Source organism: Echinops telfairi, unplaced genomic scaffold (assembly GCF_000313985.2).
Source record: "Echinops telfairi isolate 266 unplaced genomic scaffold, ASM31398v2 ScPeMD7_7467;HRSCAF=8505_1, whole genome shotgun sequence".
Classification (NCBI taxonomy): Eukaryota; Metazoa; Chordata; class Mammalia; order Afrosoricida; family Tenrecidae; genus Echinops; species Echinops telfairi.
Window position 1 is genome coordinate 29,599,976 of NW_022111368.1, and position 22,582 is coordinate 29,622,557.

Consider the following 22,582-nt stretch of genomic DNA (forward strand, 5'->3'; position numbering starts at 1 on the left):
GCCCCTTTTTGTGTTTCTGGAGGGGCAGGTCGCCCAGCACGTAGTCTGTGACTGCAGGGCACACGTGGGATCCCCGCCCCCCCTTCTGAAGCAGAGTTCCGGGGAGAGCACGTGGGAAGAAGAGGCTGGAGTGGCGGCTCTATAGACACTTAGGGGCTGCCTGGGGCCTCCGGCACTTAGTTGGAAACCTGCAGTTCCCCTGGGTGTTCTTCCGCCCTGCCGTGGAGGGATTGGGGAGACGCTGGCCTGGGAGCAGTGGAGAAAGGGGAGAGGCGCTCCGGGCCCCCTCCCCTGCCCTGGAATTGAGGGCCTGCTGTGGGTATCCACCTCTACCCGCACCCTCCTAATCTGCTTGGGGATCGCTCCGCCTCCCCTGCCTCTCCGGTACCCGCCTCCAAGTGGGCATGGTCTTTAGATGTGGGTTTCTAGTTCGCTCCTAAAAGTTACTTGGAGACGACCACACTCACTTTCTCGAATTCCTTGAGTTTTGATTTCCTAAAGCAAGCTTCTTCCTGCTCCAAGGCCGGACCTATGCGTCCGTTTTCCTCTTAGGGGTACCACTAGCCCAACCTTGCGTCTCAACCTCGTCATTTACATAAGAAAGAGCCCTTGGGCCCTGCCCTAGGCTTCCCCAGAGCCGCCTGTACGGTGGTGGGGGTGGAGCCTGCCCGGCGGCCCTGGCCGGTCTCTGGGACTGAGATTCCGAAATGTGGGCGGAATGGGTGCAAGAGAGGGGCTCTCCTGTGTGGCAATGACCGAACGTTGCTCAATTACATACTTGAAGTTTCAGCATCTGGTGAGAGAACGCATTTTGGGGAAAATGTCTAAACATCATTCAGCGAAGTAAATTCCTCGTACATTCTCTCTGGAAGTCCTGAGAGCCAGAGAGGCTGGTGGGTTAACTTTTTGATGTTTCTAACTGCAGGGCAGAGAACTCCACAATACAGCTCAATTGACTCAGCCTTGGAGGAGGGAACAGAGGAAGGCTGGTTTAGTTGGAGGTTTGCTTTGTTTGTACAAGGGTTTTACTCTAACTCATTCCTGAGCCACGACACTGCTCTGGATTTTATTTCGGTGTATTTAAAAGTCTGTCTTCGAGCCAGCAGGATCTCTGGGCTTCTCTGAGTTATGAGTTAACTCTTGGGGAAGACTGTTATCTCTTGGCAATTCCGAAAATAAACGTGGGGACACATTTCATTAATCCATGGGAAGATTTATCAGATCGATATCGTTCCCGAACATCGTAATGCAGTGAAAAGCTTACTACCTCTGAATCCAGTGCAAAGGAACTTAGGACAGGCACAGTGGAGTAGTAGGACCCACGTGGCGTCGTATAAAGGGAATCTCTTTAGTCCTACAGTGGAAAGAGAATTAGCCAGGGTATCTGAAAACGTGTTACAATTTCTGCATTATAGCTTATTAACCACTGGCCCTGAGCACGTGATTTTGTCCCTTTGGACGTCTAATTTATCTTGGTCAGTTGATGACAGCAGCCTTGTCCACTTTTTAGAGCAGTGACGGTCAAGCACACTGACTGAAAACACCTTTCATGGGAGTACTCAAGGCGCCTGGTGGGTGGTGGCTGATGTGTGGGCCGGCTAACCATAGCCAGCAGCTCTGCAGGGGAAAGAGGCTTTCCACTCCTGTAAAGTTGAGCTTTGGAAACCCACAGGGGCAGGTCTACTCTGCCCTATAGTGGACGTGTGAGTGCACATGGACTTGATGGCAATGAATATCCCCCCCCCCCCCCCCCCCCCATAGGTGTCTTCTCAATTCACTGCTGCCCGTGTCCCGGGGAGGGTTGGCTGTCTTTCCTCTATTTTCCTGATGGGGGCAGAATTGAGTCAGAACTTTTGCTCACCTGGCATCAGAAGCTGGGGCATCAATTTTTCAAGTTGTTCGCTGGAAGGGACAATTGAAGGAAGGGTGAAACACTTGGCATTTAATTTTAGTCTCTTCTGAAAGCCCCTTGTGCTGACAGTATCTTCCATGCTCTGGGCTGTAGTCCGAGGGGATGGGAGGCTTAACCTCATTAGGCTCGCTTGTCTACCGTGCTTTGTGGCATTAGGACGAGAGTAAGGCCTTCTCCCTTACTTTTGCCTATTGACACTTTGGAATGCAAGCAGCACCTCCTAGGTCCCAGACTTCTCTGACTGGTTCAGGCGGTTAACCTGCACATTCATCAGTGCCTTGTGAGACAGGCTGGAGGGTCTGCTGCCACAAGGTCATATTCGCGACCTAGTGTGCCAACTCAGAGCGACACTGCAGGAGACGATAGAACTGCCCCTGTGAGTTTCTGAGACCATAACTCTTTACAGGAATAGCCAGCCCCACCTTTCTCCTGAGGAGAGACTCGTGGTTTTGAACTGATGATTTTGTATTTAGCAGCCTAACATGTAACCACTTTCTCCCCACCTTCTCCCTATCCTGCTATCACTACTCCCGTTTCTGTTCCTGAGGGGGTTTATCTGACCTGTATTCCCTGTGCTGTGAGCTCTTATCTGTACTTGTGTACATGCTCTGGTCTAGCCCGAGGTGAAAGGCAGAATTGGGGAGGATGGGGGGTGAGGAAGCCTCAAGAAACCAGAGGAATATTGTGTTATACTGTCCCGGTTGACTCATCCCTTCCTTGTGGCCCTTCTGTGAGAGGATGTCCCTTTGTCTACAGATGGGTTTTGGGTCTCTGCTCCGACCCCTCTCATTCTCAACGATATTTTGTGTGCGTGAGCAAACAATGCCATAGAAAGGGAAAACTAGGGAATTAAAACCAACAGTGAGAAGGATGCAGAGATCCTGGGTGTTGGAGCAACAGCAATCTAGCTGACAGGAATGACTGAGAGGCTGAAGAAGGACAAATGTGATAGTGGGACAGGAGGAAGGTGAAAGGACACAGAGGAAAGCAAAGCTATGGATCGAGGTACAAAGATTACATTAATATATGTAAATATATTAATTCGTAATATCATTTATTAATTCATAAAAGTAGAGGTATTGGCCTGTGTACTTATATTTCTATGTTAATTGAGGTAGTGGCAATGTATATGGTAATTGTAGTGGATGGACTGCGGGCCTCTGCTCAAGCCCTCCCTCACTGCAAGAACACTTTGTTCTAATAATTTGGCATTCTGTAATGCTCACCCTCCCAGCACGATCGCTGAAGACAAAATGGGTGCACAAGCACATGTGCTGAAGAAAGCTGATGGTGCCCAGCCATCAAAAGATATAGCGTCTGGCGTTTTGAAACAACAAGGCCACCTGGAAGCAGCACACGTCCTGTGTGGTGATGAGGTGTCAACGGAATCAGGTAACAGGGATCAAAAGACTAACTTTCCTTTCTGATGACCACACTTTTATCAACTGGTCCCCAGCTTATTCAAGAGAACTCCAGTTGGCTTTTCTTGTTTCTAGTTCAATCCCCCCTCCCCTATTACCTCAGCCTCAAAGACTTCAATCACCATTCTTCTAAGGGTGATGTCCTTTCATATGATAATCTTCTGCCCTGGCTTTTGTGACCCTGTACTCTCTTCCTGACTTTTCTTCACTCCTTCCAGCTCAGATGCCACTTGCTCCTCCCTGCTCCTGTGTGCCCACATTATTGAGCTCGGACCTCTCACAGTGTGTTTCTTTCTGCCATACATGTGCTGCTACTAACCCTAAAGTTGGCAGCCCAGATCCGCACCCACTGGTGCTATGGAAGAGAAGCCAGGCCATCTGCTGCAGGAAAGATTACAGCCAAGTAAACTCTATGGAGCAGTTGAACGCTTTCATACAGGTTGGTGCCAGGAGTCAGGTGGACTCAACAGCAATAGGTGTTTGTTTTGTCTTTCCATTCGTTAAGGTTGGTAGTGGTCAGTTCGGGTTCTTTTCTCAGGGCAGGGAGCATCCTACCTATTTGCCTTTGTAGTCAGTTTCTAGCCATTCAATGGGTGCAAGGATGCAAGAGAGACCTCCTAGGAGGAAAAAGCAGTGAGGGCTGCTGGGAGTAGAGGAAGATGGGAGGAGGCTAGTCGTGGGCTTGGAGGAAGGGTTAGCTAGACCTCAGAGCTATTCCTTCATCCAGTGTTGCCTGAGGTTGATACTGATCCTGCCAGAGAACCTGCTAGCTTCCAGCAAGCTCACTGTTTTATGTTTTATCTCTGGAAACGCAGCGGCCAAGGGACTTTTGCCTCTTTGGAATGAGAACCAGGACCACCCATTGAGGAATTACCCATTTTAGCCATTAACCACGCTGCTTTCACATACATACCGAAAAAACAAAGCAGCCTCAGGACACATCGGGTCTTGGTGGCCTTTGCCGCTTCAGACAGAGCGATCTTGAATGTGCTCCTCCAAGGTCCCAGGAGTCCTGCCCACTCACTCTTTTGTCACTTTTGCTCACCACCCCCTGCTTTGCATGGCCAGCCTTCTATTTCAGGGAGTGCTAAGAGACACTTTTCCTTTAGCTGTGGAGGGATCAAAATTCCCACTGAGCTTACTCAGCCAAAGCTAACATTTTATTTTGTACATCGCTTTTCAAGGTTGAACTTTTCCAGCACCCTGAGGGGCTTGGGGGTCAACTAGGGGTCCTTTTCCCAGCGGGTAATAAGAGCAACACAAGCCACGCAGTTTTCTTGAGGAAAACCTTGGCCGATGGAACAAGGGAATCTGGTTTAAGAGCGGACTCAGGAGCCCCAGAAAGCTGGCATCCTTTGTGCCAACTTTTGAGACCAGCTCTTGATAAGAGACTCCTCATTATCATTGTTGAGTTTTGCAGTCAGCGAGCGTGGTTTGTTTTCCAACACTGTGTGTTTTCCGCCCTGGCCTTGTCAAAGCAGTGGGGGTCGCAGTGGGTCAGACCGAAGCCCAGAGTACACAGGCTGTATCTCCACAGCCCACGTCACGTGGTTCTGGTCACTTCTAATTTTTCCAACCTTGGCGTGGTGGATGGTTTGTGCCAGGTAATTCTTGTGAGGGGGCTGTGCTAACCTGTAAGAGAGAGCAGCAATTTCCAGGGGCAAAGCCCATGTTTTTTAATGATCTTTTAACATTAGCTTTCAGCCAGGGACAGTTTTATTTCCCAGTGACTTTGACCCATGTCTGGAATAGATTTTGGTGGTAGCAAAGTGAAGGTGGGGGTGGCTAACGAGAATATAGGCAGGAGAGGCCAGGGATGCTACTCCACATCCCACAATAAAAGAGCAGTCCAGCCCCAAGCCTCAGCAGAGCCCAGGGTGAGAGACCCTGCTGTAGAAGAACTTCACTTCTCCCTTCGCCTCTCCCTCCCACTCTCCCGGTAATCAGAGGCCTCGCGCATGGCATCTCTTTAATAGCGCCACAGGGACAGGACCCCAGGGCTCCTCACCTCCCCAGAGGGTGCCACATTATGGTGGGAAATGACTTTTTATAAAAGGTGGCGACAGCCACCAGAGCCATCAGCAGATATCCATAGTCCCTGGATGAAAGGGAGGTTTCCGGTTGCTTCTCTACAACCAGATGCATGGACAGTGCAGATTTTCCTGGAAGCCAGAGGCAAAGACTTCTGTTCCGTTGTCCTCCCCTGTCTGGGGAAGGGTTCCGTGGAGGCTGATTCGCAGCCAGGCTTCTGAACAAAGCAGGCCTGTGAGCTGGCTCAACACGAGCCCAGGAGCTGCCAATAGCCAGGAGAGAAGAGAGGGGCTGGGTACAACCACTGAGGGGAGTGGGCAGCTATCCTTTGAGCGCAGATGCCCTGGACCAGGCTCCGTGGGTTTAAATCCAGGCTCACCACTGAAAGACTGGTGTGAGCGGGGACCCGTTATGTCAACCCTGCAGCCCTCAGGTTCTCCTCTGGCAGGATGGGAAGAGGGTTTGGCGGCACCCCAATAGGGTTGTTGTTAGGATTAAAGAGAGAGCTAATTATGTGTGAAGTTCCTAGAGACGTACATTGAACATAACCCAGATCCATCGATTTCAACTCACAGGGAGTGACTATGTAGCGTTTTTAAGGCTATAAATCCTTACTTGAGCAGACAGCCTCCTTTTTGTCTCTGGAGCTGCAGCTGGTGGGTTTGAACAGCTGACCTTTTGGTTAGCAGTTTAATGTGTATCTGACGTCACCAAGACACAGCACACAGTCAGTGCTTTATGTGTTAAATAAGATCATATAAATATCTAAGAATATGTCTATATACATATCAGCAGGATATCTAAGATACATATATGAAGATATTTTAGATTATCTTAGGATATGTCTTTATATATATATTCCAGCAGGGTATTTAAGACTAAAAATCTTCTGGTACCAATATATATAATAAATAGAATATAGACAATATAATATGTATATGTTATATATTATCTCTTGGTTATGCTATAGTATATATAGCATAATGGCATAAATCATGTTATGCATACCTACATAAATGCCCATAGATATTCTGCTGCAATATCCAGCCAGCCAGGGACAAAGAGAAGCCCTGCTTTGACCTGGACAATTCCCAAGGGCTTCTTTCAGAGCGTGCCTGTTCAGGCCCATTTGTGCCTTCTGCTTGTTGTTGGGTACGATCAGAGATAGAGATGGAGGAGGGTGAGGAATTCCTGAACTCGGGAAAGAGGGATGCATTCTCTCTAGCCCCTCCAGCTGTTCAAACCTTTTCTTTCCTGGACATAGGACGCCCATCTGTGAGGCCTTTCTTTTGTCCTCTGGTCCTCCGGGAGGTAGCATCTCCGTTTCGGCCCTCTAGGCCATTTTACTCATGGGTGCTCCCTCTGGTTAAAACAGCCTTCATTGACAAGTGTACCAGAATATAGTCCCGACTCTTTTTCTGCATGTTTTGGAGAAATCATAACACCCCTCACCCCAAATCTCCCGATGCCAATGCCTTCTCTGTAGGCAGGAGGGCAAAGGCTGGGGTTATAATGAGAGGCAGCCTGACTTCAGGGAATTGGGTTTTGTTTGCTAATGAGATGCTTGTTCACCTCTTTTTCCATCCTCCCCAGACTCTGGGGGAACCTTTTTTTGCTGTAGAATCATAGTGGCACACACACCATCTTCAATTGGGGTCCCGTCTGTCTATGGCGTTTCCCAGGAAGGGAACTGGAGCTTCTGAGCAGATTGGAAGCTTCTGCTGTCTCCATGCTCTTTGGGCCCATCGGGTACTGGTTCCTCAGCCATCTTTGGCCTGCGCAGAGAGCTCTTTGTCCCTCATATACGAGTCCTAGGCTGGCGAGTGGTCCCTTCTGTTGACACTGGGGGGGCCTAACACCCTTGAAAAGCCCAAGGGGATCTTCTGAGTGAAACTCACACTTTCCACACTCCCCCAACCTTGGAGGACCCCTGTTTATTCAAACCAAGTTGTGAGTGTTGGCCTTGTTCCACGGGGACAGCTGGCAGAGAAGCTGGTTTTCCCTGCAGTGCTGCCCCATTTTGGGGGTGGTCATGCTTTTTGCACTTTTGTTCACGGACCGATAAGTTTTACAGTGACATGCTTTCCCTGGAGGCATCTTGGTAGCATCCACATTCACTGGGAGGGTGTTTGGCCTCTGATCAGAGCCTGGCCTGGGGCCTCTCCAGTTCCACCCGCCTAGCCTTCCAGCCAGCCCCTTCATCCTCAGCTTGGTTTCTGTCCCCAAGCGGTGGTCCGTGTTTCTAAAGGCCGGCTTCCCAACCTCTTCCTTCTGGCATTTTCATATCATCCGATGAGTGAAGTCAAGCTGGATAGACTACCTGACGGCTTTTGTTAGCGAGGGCGTTCAGGGAGGCTCCTTTTTCTGTTTCGCGGGACTTCCTTTTTCTGCTTCCTCCCAAATTTTCTTATGTCTCAACCCCTTCAGGAAACCTTCCAGCTGTACCCCTCACCTTTCCCCTCTCCCCTCCCCAAAGAGTTGAAGATCACAAGCACGCACAGTGTGCTGTGTGGTGCTGGGGGCTCTGTCTATACATTCCACAGCAGCAGCCAGGTCATGGTCAAGTAGCCCAGCAGGGCAGGCACTGTTCTCAGCTATGAGAATGTAGTATCTATTATCTGTATCAGATGCTGAGGGTGAGGCTGAGGAACGGCAGTCACTCGCTCCAAGGCACACAGTAGAGACTACCAGAATTCCGTCATCTCTGGCCCCAGAGTCACCTGCCCTTAACCCCCATGCCAGGTTTCTTGCAAACTTGGCCCTGGCCCACTGTATTTCACTTTCAGGGGGTTTTGAATCAGGTCCCAGCTAGGAAGGGATGTGAGGGATCATCGAGCGCCCACCCCTTGCGCATACAGATGAGGCGGTGAGGGACTGTGTGCTAAGGGATCAGTCCAAACTTGCATAGGCCAAGCCCCAGTGCTAGTTCCCAGTTTCCATGCTGTACTCTTTTAGGGACACCCAGGCTGCCTTGTGTGAGCACCTGCCTTCAGGTTTGGGTTGTCCAAATCCGAAGGGAGGCTCTGCTTGATATGCTGTACATAGGACGACCCCGCGACTTACTGTCCAAACGGAGTACTTCTGAGAGTGGGAGAGGAAGCGATTGGTCGTTATGGTGGCCCCCTATGTGCATTACAGTAGAACTGTGTCCCAAAGTGTTTTTAGTGGCTGAGTTTTTCAGAAGTAGATTTCCAGGCACCCCTGGGATGGGCTTGAACTTCTGACTCTTTGGTCAGCAGCCAAGAGTCTTAACTGTTTACACCAATCAATTCAATGGCAACTGGTTTTATTAATAGCTATGCAAACTGGGCTGTATGGTCATCCTGGCTTTGATGGGCATGCCTGTGCAGGATGGGTTTGCTGTGGCTGTGGGGTGTGTGGGGGTGGTGGGGCATGTCAAACAGAAGCTCTGGGGCTGGTCGTGGTCCAGAGGGGCTAGATCTACAAGGATTTGACCCAGCATGTGACAGCAGCAGACAGGAATGAGGCCAGAAGCTGAGGGGCAGACGGTGGACCCTGGTATGAGGCTGTCTGGGGGAAGGCAGAGCCTGACCCCATGGGTGCCTTAAGTACAAGATGTCCAGACACCCAGGCGGGTGGGAGGAGATGATGATGATGCGGTTGCCAGAATCCCATAAAGGGAGGACACAGGCCTAAAGAGTAAGGACACATGGGGGCACCTAAACACCCCGAGCAATCCTTGGCTGTGGATTCCGTTCTGATGCATAGCGGCCCCTGTGGGACAGAGTAGAACTGCTCCATAGGGGTTCTTTATGGTGGCAGCTTGCCATAGCTTTCTCTTGTAGAGCGGCTAGTGGGTTTGAACCATAGACCCTTGGGTTAGGAGTTGAACCACCCAGAGATCCCTGTGGCACACCTGGCTAGTCCAGAGTAGCCCACACTTCCCTTTTCTCCGAGTGACACTCCCCGCCATCCTCTGTGGAACGCCAGAGCCCCTTGTAAGTCCTCTCGAAGATGCAGGATCCATATTTCTTGAGCACCCACTATGTCTGGCATGTCAGGGTAGCTGCAGGTGTTACCAATACGTAGACAGGCACACATGGTGGGGGCCTGCAGTCCTCTGGGCCTTGTGTTGACAAGAGATTAAAAAAAAAAATGCCCCAAGTGTGTTGGTATCACAGAAGGAATTTGAGGGAAGGCCTTTGGGGTGAGGCTATTTGTGCTGGCCCCGAAGTGTGGGTGGAGGTTTGATAGGTCGTGGAAGAATATCCTAGGCAAAAAATTCATGGGAAAAAATGGGATGAAAAGGTAATGTCTTTTTTCCCCCCACCAACGTTCTCTTCCAATCTACCCTCCGTTCTGCGGGAAACTGAGGTTTTCTGCTCCTGTCAAGAATGTGCGTCCAATGGTGTCCAAGTGGGTCTCGGCCGCGGCCCCAGCCCCAGCCACTTGCTTCCCCACGGAGGGAAGGAATGCAGTCCCGTCCACATCCCGGAGAGGGACGCGGAGAGGTACCGCCGGATCGGTACCGCAGGATCGCAAAGATGACATAGGTCTACGCCCCTTCCCCTTTTCCTCTGAAAGAAAGGAGAGATGAGGAAAAGAAAGAAACAAAGAAGGCCAGATAACCCAGGAGGATTTAGCAGGCAAAACCGAGGAAGGCCTAGAAATGCTGACATTAACGGGGTTGGCCTCCTTTGCCACCACAGAAGGCTGTCAGTGGCTCAGAAGAGAGGGCATGATCAAAGAGGTGCATTCACCAGACCTCTGCGCTTCATCGCACGAGAATGGAAGTGTTGAAGAATGATTTTTGCCCCCTGATCTTGGTCAAGAGTGGACTTTATATTTTGTATTTAATATGCATCAAACCAGAATCTCAGTTCTCCTTCCTTAACAAGTAAGCAAATCTCATTTATGAATTACAGAGTTCCTTTACTCTGCCTCAAAAGAAGAAAGGATAAATATTAAGTTTCTTTCTTTTTTTTTTTTGGCAATCGACTACATTTTGTTTGTTCCTTTTCCTGTGAGAGCTGTATTTGTTTGCTTCTCTGAGTACTCATAAGGACTTTTTGAAAAGCATTAAAGTAATTTGGATGTAAGTTTTCCAAATAAAGCATTATTTATGCCCTTTTGTATTTGAAAAAAAGAATAAGACTTAGAACCTCAGAAACCCATAAGGCCAATTCTCCTGTGTTAGAGGATTGCTGTGGGCTTGAGTCATATACATGATTCTAACCTTTTCTTTAAATCCTTTTATTGGGGGCTCGTACAACTCTTCTCACAATCCATCCATCCATCTGTTGTGTCAAGCACATGTGTACATTTGTTGCCCTCATCATTCTCAAAACATTTGCTTTCTACTTGAGCCCTTGGTATCAGCTCCTCATTTTCCCCCTCCCCGCACCCCTCCCACATGAACTCTTGATAATTTATCAATTATTATTATTTTGTCATGTCTTACACTGTCCGACGTCTCTCTTCACCCACTTTTCTGTTGGCCGTCCCCCAGGGAGGGGGTTATATGTAGATCTTGTAATCGGTTCCCCCTTTCTACCCTACCTTCTCTCCTGGGTTTCTAACCCTTTCAAGACAATGTCTCCTCAGAATGTTACGGATGTGTAAGATTTAAGTGATTATCGATCCATATTTTACTACAGTGAACAAAGCCGCCCAGTCTGCCCTTACTCTTATGTTTGTAATTGCTTGTGGACATAGTTGCCTGACTGAGCCTTGACAGGCAAGGACTGGGGCCGCTGTGTTGTGTGTCCTCGTTGCCTTGCTCTGGTGCACGGTGGATGCATGGCCAGTATCCCCCCACCTGTATCTCAGGAACATATCATGCTTTGATCTCTCATGGTCGGAACAGGATGTCTGGACAGGAGGGCCCCTGCACAGGTGTCCCAAATGCACACCTTATTAGGCCCCTGACAGTAGCTGCTGCTGACTGAGCTCCTCCTGGTTGTTCCTGGATGCAGCTGAGAGGGAGAACTGGAAGAACAGGAAACCCTGTGACTCAGGATGGTGCAACCTCATCCTGTAGGAGGGCCCTTAGGCCTCCCTGGTTAGCCCACAAGTGACTTGGGAGCCAGTGCCTCAAAGCTGGATCTCCCCTTGATGATATGGCAGGCACAATGAGGGTCGCCCCCTCCCTCCCTGAACCACCGGCAAAGAGTTATAGCAGGCCTGTTCACATTGGGGAGCTGGCTGCTAGCACACAGGGGACTTAAGGAATTGTTGAACTGCTTTGTGTCTCTTCTCCAACTCATCCTTAAATTAAAAAAAAAAAAATTAGAAGACACCTGCCCTTGTTTTGGCAACTGGACAGGATAAACTTGCTGCTCTTTGTACTGCCTTGACCTTCCAGCTGGAGTTTTTGAGGACTGGCCAGCCTTCCTGGGATGGACGCCCCTGTGCCCCAGGTTCACACACTTGACTGGCCACTGGATGTCGTGAGTCCTGCCGGGAATGTGGCCAGTGGTTTGGAGAAGCTTCTCAAGCAAGGCCTTGGTTTCCTTGTGAAAGATTATAGTAAAGCTGGGGCAAAGGAATCATGTAAAAATATGACATCTTTTGGAAACCGACGTGTAAGCATGTGTCAGCATTTTGACTCACAGGAAGGCTCTGTGAGTCCAGTTCTGACTCAGCCCTCTTGTTTTCATTTCCTTTTGTCCCGGCGGACCATGTGCAACAGGTAGATTCAGCAGTCCTTGGGTGGGGCAGGTGGCTAAGTGCTCCATCAACTAGCTGAAAGGTTGACAGTTTGCCACCATCCTGGATCATCTCCTACAAAGGGCTGTCTCTAACCTGAGCTCCCAGATGGTCAAAAACAACGAATGACAAATCTGGTAGTATAGAATGGCTCATCTCATCTCGTAAGCCAATGAATAGTGACTGGTTGGAAGCCACTGCTGGGGTCCTCCATGGTCTCAGTGGGAAACCAATCAGACAGACTATTTCTGTCCAGAGCAGTGGTTCTCAAGCTTCCTCATGTCGCGACCCTTTCATGCAGTTCCTCAGTGATGGTGACCCCCAACCATCAAATTATTTTCGTTGCTACTTCATCACTGTACTTTTGCTATTGCTATGAATCAGGTGTTTTTAAGAAACGATGTGCAAATGCGCTTTACACAATTGATGTGTGTATGGATTGGGATAACAGTTGTATGAGCCCCTAATAAAATGTTAAAAAAAAAAAGAGGTGACCCCTGTGAAAGGGTCATTTGACCCCAAAAGGGGTCGAGACCCACAGGTTGAGAACCTCTGGTCTAGAGGATTAGTGGTTCATTTTGGATACAGTTTATTACGTAACCTGCTACAAGCCTATGAGAGGCTTACGAGGGAAAGGTAGAAGAAAAGAAACTTCCAATTTCAACTCTGAACATATTAAGATTTCATCATTTAACTCTTGCACTTCTGATTGGTTCCAAAACCCTTGAGCACCCTGTAGCACGGGCCTGCTCTGCACCTAGGGGTGGCTGTGCATTGGAATTGACTCAAGGGCAATTGAGTGGGAGGGGGGGGAGGAGATTAGGGGCCTAGAATATTCTCCACACTTTTTTCCTCTGACATTTAAAAAATTGATGTATGTACATACAGGAAATTGAATACCACCCCACCCAGGCCTCATCGGCTTGTGGCATTTTATGTAACAAACTATCAAAACAGATCATTGCTTTCTGGTACAGACACTCCCCAGTCACTGCCCCCAGCCCCACAAACATCATTGAGTGTAACCTTTATCCTGATTCTGAACTGCAGACAGCATTGTGGTCTGTTTATGTACTTAATATGAATCAACTTGGATAGTGTGTCCCGTTTTGCGTCTGACTTCTTTCCTCCAACCTTGTGAGGTCTGTCCATGTTGCTGCATGTCGTTGCAGATAGCACATTTTTATTGCTGAATAATACCACTCTATTGTGGTGTGAAAGGAACCTTGGGTTCCTTTAAAATTTTATTAGGACCTCTTACAGATATTATTGCAATCCATGGTTCCATTAGACTAAGCATAATTGTACAAATGCTGTCATCATCATTGAGTTTGTCTGGGTAGACTAAAGAAACAAAATTCATAGACACTCATATTTTATAAGACAGAGTTTTATATAAAGGGTAAGTGTACATTAAGAAAGCATCCCAACCCAGTGCTGTCCAAGCCCATAAATCCGACATTAGCCCATATGTCCGACATCAATCTATAAAGTCCTCCTCCATCTCACAAAACACATGCAATGACGCCGAATGCAGGAGGAAAGCTGAATCAGTGAACATGTAAGCATCTCAGTGCTGGCAGGGGTCTGTCTCCACGTGGCTTCTCCAGCACCCAGGGCTGCATCGGGGTAGGTCCATGCGGCTTCTCCTCAGGGATCTCTCACAGGAAGTGAGGCTGGCTAGCTGAGGCAGAGAACTAGCTAAGGCAGCCACACGCTGGTCTGACCATCAGAGAATAAAGAGACAAGAAAGGCGATGCTCACCGAGCTATTTATCTCTCCTCCCTTCAATTAATCCCACATGTGTTCATTGGCCAGGTTGGCACAATAAACCTTAACTATCATAATCATTTTCAATACATTTTATTTCTTTTTGAACTCTTTGATATCAGCTCCCCTTTGCCCCTCCCCTCCCCCACGGACCTTTAATATATTATTATTATTATTATTATTGCCACATCTTGGACCATCCAATGTATCCATTCACCTACAATTCTGTTATGCATTCCCCTCAGGTGGCGTTATTCCGTCATCATTGCTATGAGTTCTCCCTACTAGTCCCCTTCTTAGGCCCTCAGGGAATCGTTGCTTCCATTATTGTTTCTGAGGGGTTTATCAATCTTGGATTTCATGCATCGAAAGATCTTGATTGTACAAGTGTACATAAGCATGTCTAGAAAGATTAGTGAGACAAAACTAAGGCCATAAGAGTGGGGGGAGGAAACATTAAAGAATGAGAGGATCGTTCGGTGCTTCATCAGTGCTCTACCCTGAATACATCATCCCTTCCATGCGGCCCTTCTAGGGGGGACTGTCCAATTATCTCACAGGTGGGTTTTGGGTCTCCACTTTTTCCGTGCTCCTTCACATCAATTGGATTGCTTGATTTTGAACTTCTGATATCTGTTCCCATTGACACCTCATGATCACACAGGCTGTGCTTCTTCCATGTGGGCTTTGTCGTTTTCCTGCTAGATGGCTGCTTATTTCACTTCAAGCCTTTAAGACCTCAGGCGCTATATCTTTTAATAGCCGGGTACCATCTGCTTTCTTCACCAAGGACTTTGTTTTGATTGAGGTTGAATTAATGAAACAATGAGAAGAATTAGAAGCCTTTACTTCACAAGAGTGCACTCTTTCTCACAAATTTTGAGAAAACCAGGCTGGAGGCCTGGCCTAATACATAGGTGACCTGATGGTTTCTTTAAGACAAGAACAAACAGTGTTAAGAAAGTTGAAATCCAATTGGGCTGCTTAAGGGCTTCTGAAGAGCTAAAAGGTAGGAATTGGCAGTATGTCCTCAGTACTACCTGGACAGGGCTGTGGACATGAAGTCAGAAACCTCTGAAGTGTGGAGAAAGGAAACCCAGCCACCACGTCCTTGGCTTGGATTTCTATATGCTTGTGGAGCTACTTTTTGGATCTGATCTGCTCGCTTGAATTCACCCCTGTACTATGCAGGCATGCCCTACACAAAGGACTGCTGAGCATTTGCTCATTCATGTCTCACCTATTTTTTTTAAAACATTTTATTAGGGGCTCATACAACTGTTATCGCAATCCATACACACATCAATTGTGTAAAGCGCATTTGGACATCATTCGCAAAACATTGTCTCTCCACTTAAACCTCCGACATTAGGTCCTCATTTTTCCCCTCCCTCCCCGCTCCCCCCCCTCCCTCATGAGCCCTTGATAGTTTATAAATTGGTATTTTGTCATATCTTGCCCTGTCCGACATCTCCCTTCACCCACTTTTCGGTTGTCTGTCCCCCAGGGAGGAGGTCACATATAGTTCCTTGTAATCGGTTCCCTGTCTCACCTATTTTTTTTTTTCCAGCTTACTGGAAGGATCTGAGGATTAGGCTCAGCTCTTAGTAGAAACTTTTCGAGAACAAGAGTCATGGAATGGGTAGGGATGATTACCCAAAACATAGACTCAGGCCCCAAACCAAATTCATGGCCATCGAGTCAATTCCAACTCAAAAATTTGACTAAGGAGAGACAACTGGCAGTGAGGGTAGAGCTCTGAGCTTCCTGAAATGCCGGCAAACATGGACAGCACTCCTTGAAGCCCCCCTAGTGCTCTCATTGGCCTGTCACAGAGAGCGGTGGGTCTGGGCAGCCAAACTTTCCCCTGACACTCACCCTTCCAGGGAACGGACTGGCTACCCAAAAGCCAGTGAACAGGATTGCAACCCCACACAATGGGTGATCCCTACGGTCCTTCTCTCCTTGATTAGAAGTGGAAAGATTACACGAGACCAATAACAAAAACAGTTCAGTAGGAAGCTGATAGGACATAATGCACATGGGTGGCTGTCTGGTGCACCTGACCTGTCCTCTCTCCTGTAGAGAGGCAGGTCTTCTGAACATTTCACTCGAGCCTTTTGCCAAGGTTCACCCTGTCCTACAGGGTCACTATGAGTCGGCATGACAGTGGGTTTTTGTTTGTTTATTTGTTTTGCTTTGAGACAGAAGCAGTCTAATGAGGACACATTTCCCCCTGAGATCCTGTAGGGGATAGCCCCAGGATCCCAGCAGTGGTGACCAGCAATTCAGTTGACACTGAACTGTGAGATGAAATGGGGCATTCTGGACTTTTCAGGGGGCCCATTCATTGTTTGTTTTCTCACATCTGGGACTCTTGGGCTCTTGTGTCGATTGCGTGGCTTTAAGGCTGTTCCATGACAGACCTCGGCTTCTTGGTCTTTCCGGGTCTCGCCTGCAGACCTCCCTTCCCTGTACCTGCCCATGACCATCTCTGCCCACGCAGGCCACCTCAGTGCCCCACGGAAATGGAGGCTCTCTGAAGGGATCTCTGTTCCTGCCATCCATTACATTGCTGCAATGACAGATCCCTCCTCTTCTCGTGCTGGTCGGTCGGGAGGAGAAGGTGGACATTTAAGGGGATTGTCTTATTTCATGAAAAAGTACGAGGTTAATTTCGCTTTCTGGTTTCCCCTGCCCCCAACCTCAATTCTGTAAAGGAAGCAGGCGTGTCCGTGATATGTATGGGAAAGAAAAAAACCTGACCAAAATTGCCCAATGAGGAAGTTCTAATCTCTAGATTGTAAAAGTCATTTTATCTAAAACTGCTATCTCTTTTTCTAGCACACCCTCACCTTAGAGCAGGTAGGTCTTTCCCACGGCTCAGCTGGGTTTTGCTCCAGGCTGCCTCTGTTTCCCCAGCCTGCAATATACTCTTCTCCTGAACTATACCTTTTCCTGCTAGAGATTTGAAGAGAAACGGCCCCACGGTGGTAGGTACTACACCCACAACAGAAAGGGAAGGAACTATTTGAGAAAACAGTGTTTGCTCTGCTAGCCTCGAGGGTGACTGAGTCAGGGTAGAAATATCCTGGAATTCTCCAAAGGTGACCTTAACGGAGGAGTGTCTAGAAGCAAACAGAAAAAGGGTGGAACTTTAGCACTGAGACCAACGCAGGGTTATTTCCCAGGGATGCCCTTGGCCTAATATCTTCATCAACTACTGGTTTTCATAGACTCTAGGTTGGCCACCAGGGGGTCAGGCGATATTCAGCAGTGCTGACCAGAACCTGGCCTGATGGTCTTGCACCCCTGCCACGGCCAAGAAGTGAATGTGAACCAGCTCAAGCACAGGGGAAGACACCTGAACCCCCGGCCCTAGAGGGGTCAATCCAGCTCCTTTGGGGTGGAGCTGGCGAATTCTTACTGTATTTCAAGCTCCTCACATAATTTTGATATGCAGCCAAGTCTGAGAACTCTGAATTTTAAGGAGCAGAATGGAGTTTATTGAAGTCATCAGAGAGCAGATCGGTCTCAAATTAAGGACTAGCTTTCTAATCACTAGTTCCAGGAACTGGAACTAGAGAAAATGTAGCGAGTCGGTCGTGAACAGGCACATTCAAGCCTAGGCCAGAGGACCAGCCAGTACGGTCAAAGAGGACCCTGGAAAGTTCTCTACCCTTCTTGGGATTTGAGCTGGTTACCTCCAAAGCCATGGATTGTTAAGATCCTGTGAATATTTTTTAGCCACAGTTCCACTTTCCTCTCATCATTTCACTCAAACTCACTGCCATTAAGTTTATGTCAACTCAGTAACTGTGTGTGTGTGCGCACACACACCACTGAGTCCATTCTGACTCACAGTGACCCTATAGGACAGGGTAAAACTGTCCCTGAGGGTTTCTGAGACTGCACCTTTTCAAGGTGTAGAAAGCCTCATTTTTCTTCTAAGGAGTCCCTGATGGTTTCAAACTGCTGACCTTGTGATTAGCCCAATTCGGAATCCATAATGCGACTAGGGCTTCTGTGCACACTTGGTGATTCCTAAATGACTCTTCCATGACTTTAGGCCAACACTCCCTCTTTTGAAACACATGGTGGGGAAAATCTGCAGGATTCTGAATCAGGCATCCCTTCCCTTCCAGTCCAGCTAAATGGTCTTTGAATGAGACTGCTTCTCGTTTCTGACTTCCTGTGCCCCTTGGCCATGGCTTGCCATAACACGCCTGTGCCTGCCGAGGCTGGATGGACCCCACCTGAGAAGGGCGCCATTAGATGGTTAACCCTTCCTTCTCAAGTGGCCTTAATATAGTCCAGGTGGATATAGTATCTTACTTTGATGCTGTCCACTCCTGAATTTTAGGAGCCCAAGAGCGCAAAGGTGAAAAGGGAGGAATAGGGCCAAGGTTCAATACCAGCATTGTCCACAGATGCCAGGCTTGCATTTTTCACTCTGGGTGTTCGAATGTGATGGGGAGGAAACCAAGGCTGGGGGCCACCCAGGAAGCCAGACAGGAGGCAGAGTTGGCCCACATGAAGAGGCCCCAGAACAAGGATGGGTGGTCGTTCTGAAGACGTGGCTTTTGAGCGAGAATGGCCTCGGTTTGAATCGAATTCTGCCCCTCAAGTGTGTGACTGATAAAAAAAAAAAGTTTTACAAAACGATCGAGGAGATCAAGCAATAAAGTACAGAGGCTGGGGTCTGGCAGGAAAGAGATGCTTAATGTTGATGGTAGCTATCATTGTCATCTTGTCATTGATTGTATTTGTCCCCGAGCACTTGATGATAATCTACTAGTCAATAGACTGCATGACTTCAGTACAGGGTGACCATTTAGCTTGTTAGTTGTTTTTCTTTCTTTTTTTTTTAAGGGCTTAATACCTACGGAGAAAGGAGGAGAAGTACCAACTGGACTTCCGACAGGTCTTGTAGAGTTTAAGAGAATTGAAGAGAAATGAAGATTGGCTTCTGTAGATCTGTGATCCCTTGTGTGTGTGTGTGTGTGTGTGTGAGAGATCTCACCCCCTACTCATCTATACAGGGTCTCCCCTGCTCCTTTGGCAACTCTCACCCCCATCTGAGGAGTGGGGTGGCAGGATGGCTTCCCCCCCACTCTTTTTCTTCCCTTGGGAAACTAGTTGGGAATTTCATATGGGACATTGCATGACAATATCCAGAGACATGTCTGTTACCCCCACTGACCTCTGGCTGCCTAGCTCCACGGGTCACACTCACTGTGCTCTGACCTTAATGTCTGCACCGGGTTTTGGCTGGAGTAGAAGATGACCTTGTAGTAGGTCTTTGCCAGCCTGAATGTACTGCAATGCCTGCGGCAGGGTTACTCAATCTTCAGAGTAAGTGCTACCTATGAGGGTCCTTCAAAAAGTTCATGGGATATTGTCATTGGCCTTTCTATTCCGTTTCCCATGAACCTTTTGGAATCCCTTCATAAGTGTTACCCACAGAGGGTCTATTGGACTGTCATTGGGCATGGCCTGACATTTCCCTCGGTTCGGGGTGGCCTTGGGCTTGGTGCATAAGCATTGAGATGTCTGACACGAGGTGCTGTTCCTGGGCCGACTGAGTCCAGAGGATCTGGAGTGGGAGGCCTCTGGGGTAGTTTAAGCTGCTTTGGGTTTCAGGGATTGTTGGAGACTGCTGGAGAGATGGACTCTCATTTCACCTCTAAGAAAGAGGCTTGTTTGGCATTGAGCTGAAACTGGATCCTGTTATCTCCTGGCCGGCTGCAGACGTCACTGTAGGTGAAGAAGCCAGGCCTCCTTGGGTGCACCCTGGCTCTCTGGCCCCATAGGACGCTAAGGGCAGTGACCCTGCTCCATCCCAGTGGGGACTGGCAGCCTTACATCCCTGAAGGTGGAGACAGGGCTTGAAGGACAGTGGACTCAAGACAGTGAGGTGCCAGGAGTCTGAAATCAAACAGAAAGGGCTGTTGGTTGTTTCAGATTTTAGACTGATAGGCTTTGATTATCTGAAAGAGTGGCCTTTTTTATCAAGAGCCCCGTGTGTTGCAAATAGTTAACCTGCTCAGCTGCTAACTGAAGAACTGGGAGTTTGAGCACTTCCCCTCCCCCGACATACACAGCCACACACACACACACACACACACACACACACACACACATGCACGTTAGAAGAAAGAGCTGGTGAGCGCTGCTGTGGGAAAACTAACCAGCCGTGGAGCCCTCGCTCTGACACATGTCAGGTCACCAGTAGCTGGCAGCCACTGGGCAGCAGCTGGGAGTTAGCATTTAGTAAGCACGGATATTTGGTGAGCTCCTCCTTTTAGCAAATGACCAACCTCACCTGGCGGCTGGTCTCCCTCGGGCTCACCGACACCTGCTGTCATCGCGGCCATTGCTACTCGCAGTGCGCCTCTGTAGGGCGCTCCCGAGGCTTTGAAACCTGTGATGGGAGCAGACCAAGGGCAGGCAGATGGAGTGAGACCGCTGTCGACCTGGTCAGCCGTCCAACGCTAACCAGACCGAGCCTCCAGGCCCCGAGCCATCCCGTGCGCCCGAGGAGGATAGGGAGACCGGGCCATGTAGTGGTGCAGCTCTCTAGTAGAGGGGCTCTCGTGCTCTCTACTCACGGGTTTGAAGCAGCAGCAGAGTAGGGCCTGGCTGTGGGTGCAAAATGGTTGGAAGAGGGCAGAGTAGAATTGGGGGTTCTATGAGTGAAGGGCTGCTTGATCTGGGGGTGAGGGTTGATGGCATGGGCAGGACTAACCGTGGAAGGTGTGGGGACCAAGAGGTGAGTCCGGAAGCCCAGCTCCCGGGTCTGGCTCCAGCCGGACCAGAGACCCAGCCTGCTGGGAAGAACTCTCTTTTTTCTGACTGCTTTTCTCTCCGTCGCCTTCATTCTCTAGCACCTGTTTTCTCAAGCGAAAGACCCAAGAAGCCCAATTGTCACGTTCCTTATTAGTTTGTTAAAGAGGAACGGCTGTCGTCAGTGTCTGTTAGGTGGTCTGTAAGCACCTTCGTATTAAACAGATTTAATTCCCTCGCAGGACGTTGCGGTGTGTCACCGTACAGACCTCTCTCTCTCGTCCTTTGCTCAACCTCCCGCCTCTACTTCTGTGTCCTTCTGCTTCAGGTCGACCAGTACCTCTACCACATGCGGCTTTCTGATGAGACCCTTCAGGAGATCTCGGAACGGTTCCGAAAGGAGATGGAGAAAGGGCTTGGGGCCACCACCCACCCCACCGCTTCGGTGAAAATGCTGCCCACCTTTGTGAGGTCGACGCCCGATGGGACAGGTACCACACCTGAGGGGGTGGCGCTGGGTGCTCCATCCCTGGGAGGTGGTTGGGTCACTTTGCTCTGGGACATGAAGAACTGTGTGCCAGTGAAGGCTCATTGGGGTCAAAATACAGGCATCAACTGTGAATGTCTGCTTATGAATGTAAGCACACAGGGAACTGAATGGAAGGATGGGGGACCACCGGAAGGGGAAGCTGGCAGTCTAAGGACCTGCTCTGCTAGGCTGGGTTCTCTAGAAAGGCAAAACTAGCGATGCTTTCATGTGTACATAGAGACGAGGCTCTCACTGTGCTGGAGAGGTAAGTCCAGGCTGGTTCGAATCAGTGGGCCAGATGTTAGGCTAGACATTAACATAACCTTGGGAAAACGGAAAGAGCCCTCTATGTAGATGGGGACTAAAAGGTTCTGAAGCCTTCCAGTACAGGGCCTGTCAAACTCCGTGCAATTCCTGTTTCATGCCACACCACCCAGCAATTAATTTAATCAACTTAAAGAGTGATGGTAGAGATTAAGGTTGGAACGGGCCTTGAGCGTAAGCTTAACACAGCTGGTCTTTCTTCAGTAGGCATTGGGGAGTCATGTGAGCGCAACTCCGGTGGGTGAAATGTGCCATGGACTCTCTTGGGTAGCATGCCTCAGCGGCAGCATCTGGAGAGTGAAGAGAGGGGCCAGTGTAGCCTGGAACGAGGCCCCTGGTGGGTGTGGTAGGGAAAGAGGACAAAGGCGGTGCTGAGGTGTGGAGATCAGCTGGCTGGAACTGGAGACATCCCCCTGAGAAGGCGATGGAGCTAAGTTGTATCTGATCTTTCACATAGCATTGTTTCATGGAATCTCACAACAACCCTTCATTTTTTAGATGAGGCGCCTGTTGGAGAGGGGGGGGGGGGGGGTGAGGGTGTGGGACAGGTACTTACATCTAAAAGATGGAGAATTAGCCCAAGGAGCAGCTGTCAGCGTGGTGGAAGGACAAGCAAACACAGTCCCAGGCCATGAGAAGGGAGAGGGCTCCCAGAAGCTGGTGGCTTCTGTAGAAAGGCCATGGGGTTGGGGTTGGAGTGGGGCAGCGGGCAGGGGGTTGACACCATTTGTCACAATAATCTCCTTTAGAAGAACTCATAGCAGACTAGTCTTAAAGGGTTGGGGATTGATGATCCCCCAAATGTCCATCTTTTCCATGATGCTATTGGACTCCAGTTTTGTCCTGCCCCTCTCTGGAATATGACCCCTCAGTTTCTGGGTTCTAAGAATTGTGGCAACACCCCACAGAGCCTCAAGTTTGAGGAAATGTCTCATGTGGTGGTAGGTGCTGTTCAGTCCCAAGTCTGAAGGTCAGGCAGGGGTACAGAGGACACCTTCCACTCCTGGCGTTTGCGGTGATGAGATCAGGCCACCTGCCTCTCAGAGGGCTCATTTTATATTCAGCAGGATGACATTGCAAGGAATCCTGCTCACAGTCACTCACAGGTAAATCTTATCAGTATCTTTCTCCACCTTCTCA

General features: G+C 49.1%; 1 protein-coding gene across 1 annotated transcript in view; it reads left to right on the forward strand.

Annotated features, from left to right (window-relative positions):
• HK2 (hexokinase 2) overlaps window positions 1-22,582 on the forward strand; it is a 78,037-nt gene that overhangs the window by 781 nt on the left and 54,674 nt on the right. The window contains exon 2 of the mRNA XM_004704373.3: window positions 20,918-21,080. Coding sequence (XP_004704430.1) covers window positions 20,918-21,080 — 163 coding nt within the window. The remainder of the gene's footprint in view (window positions 1-20,917; window positions 21,081-22,582) is intronic.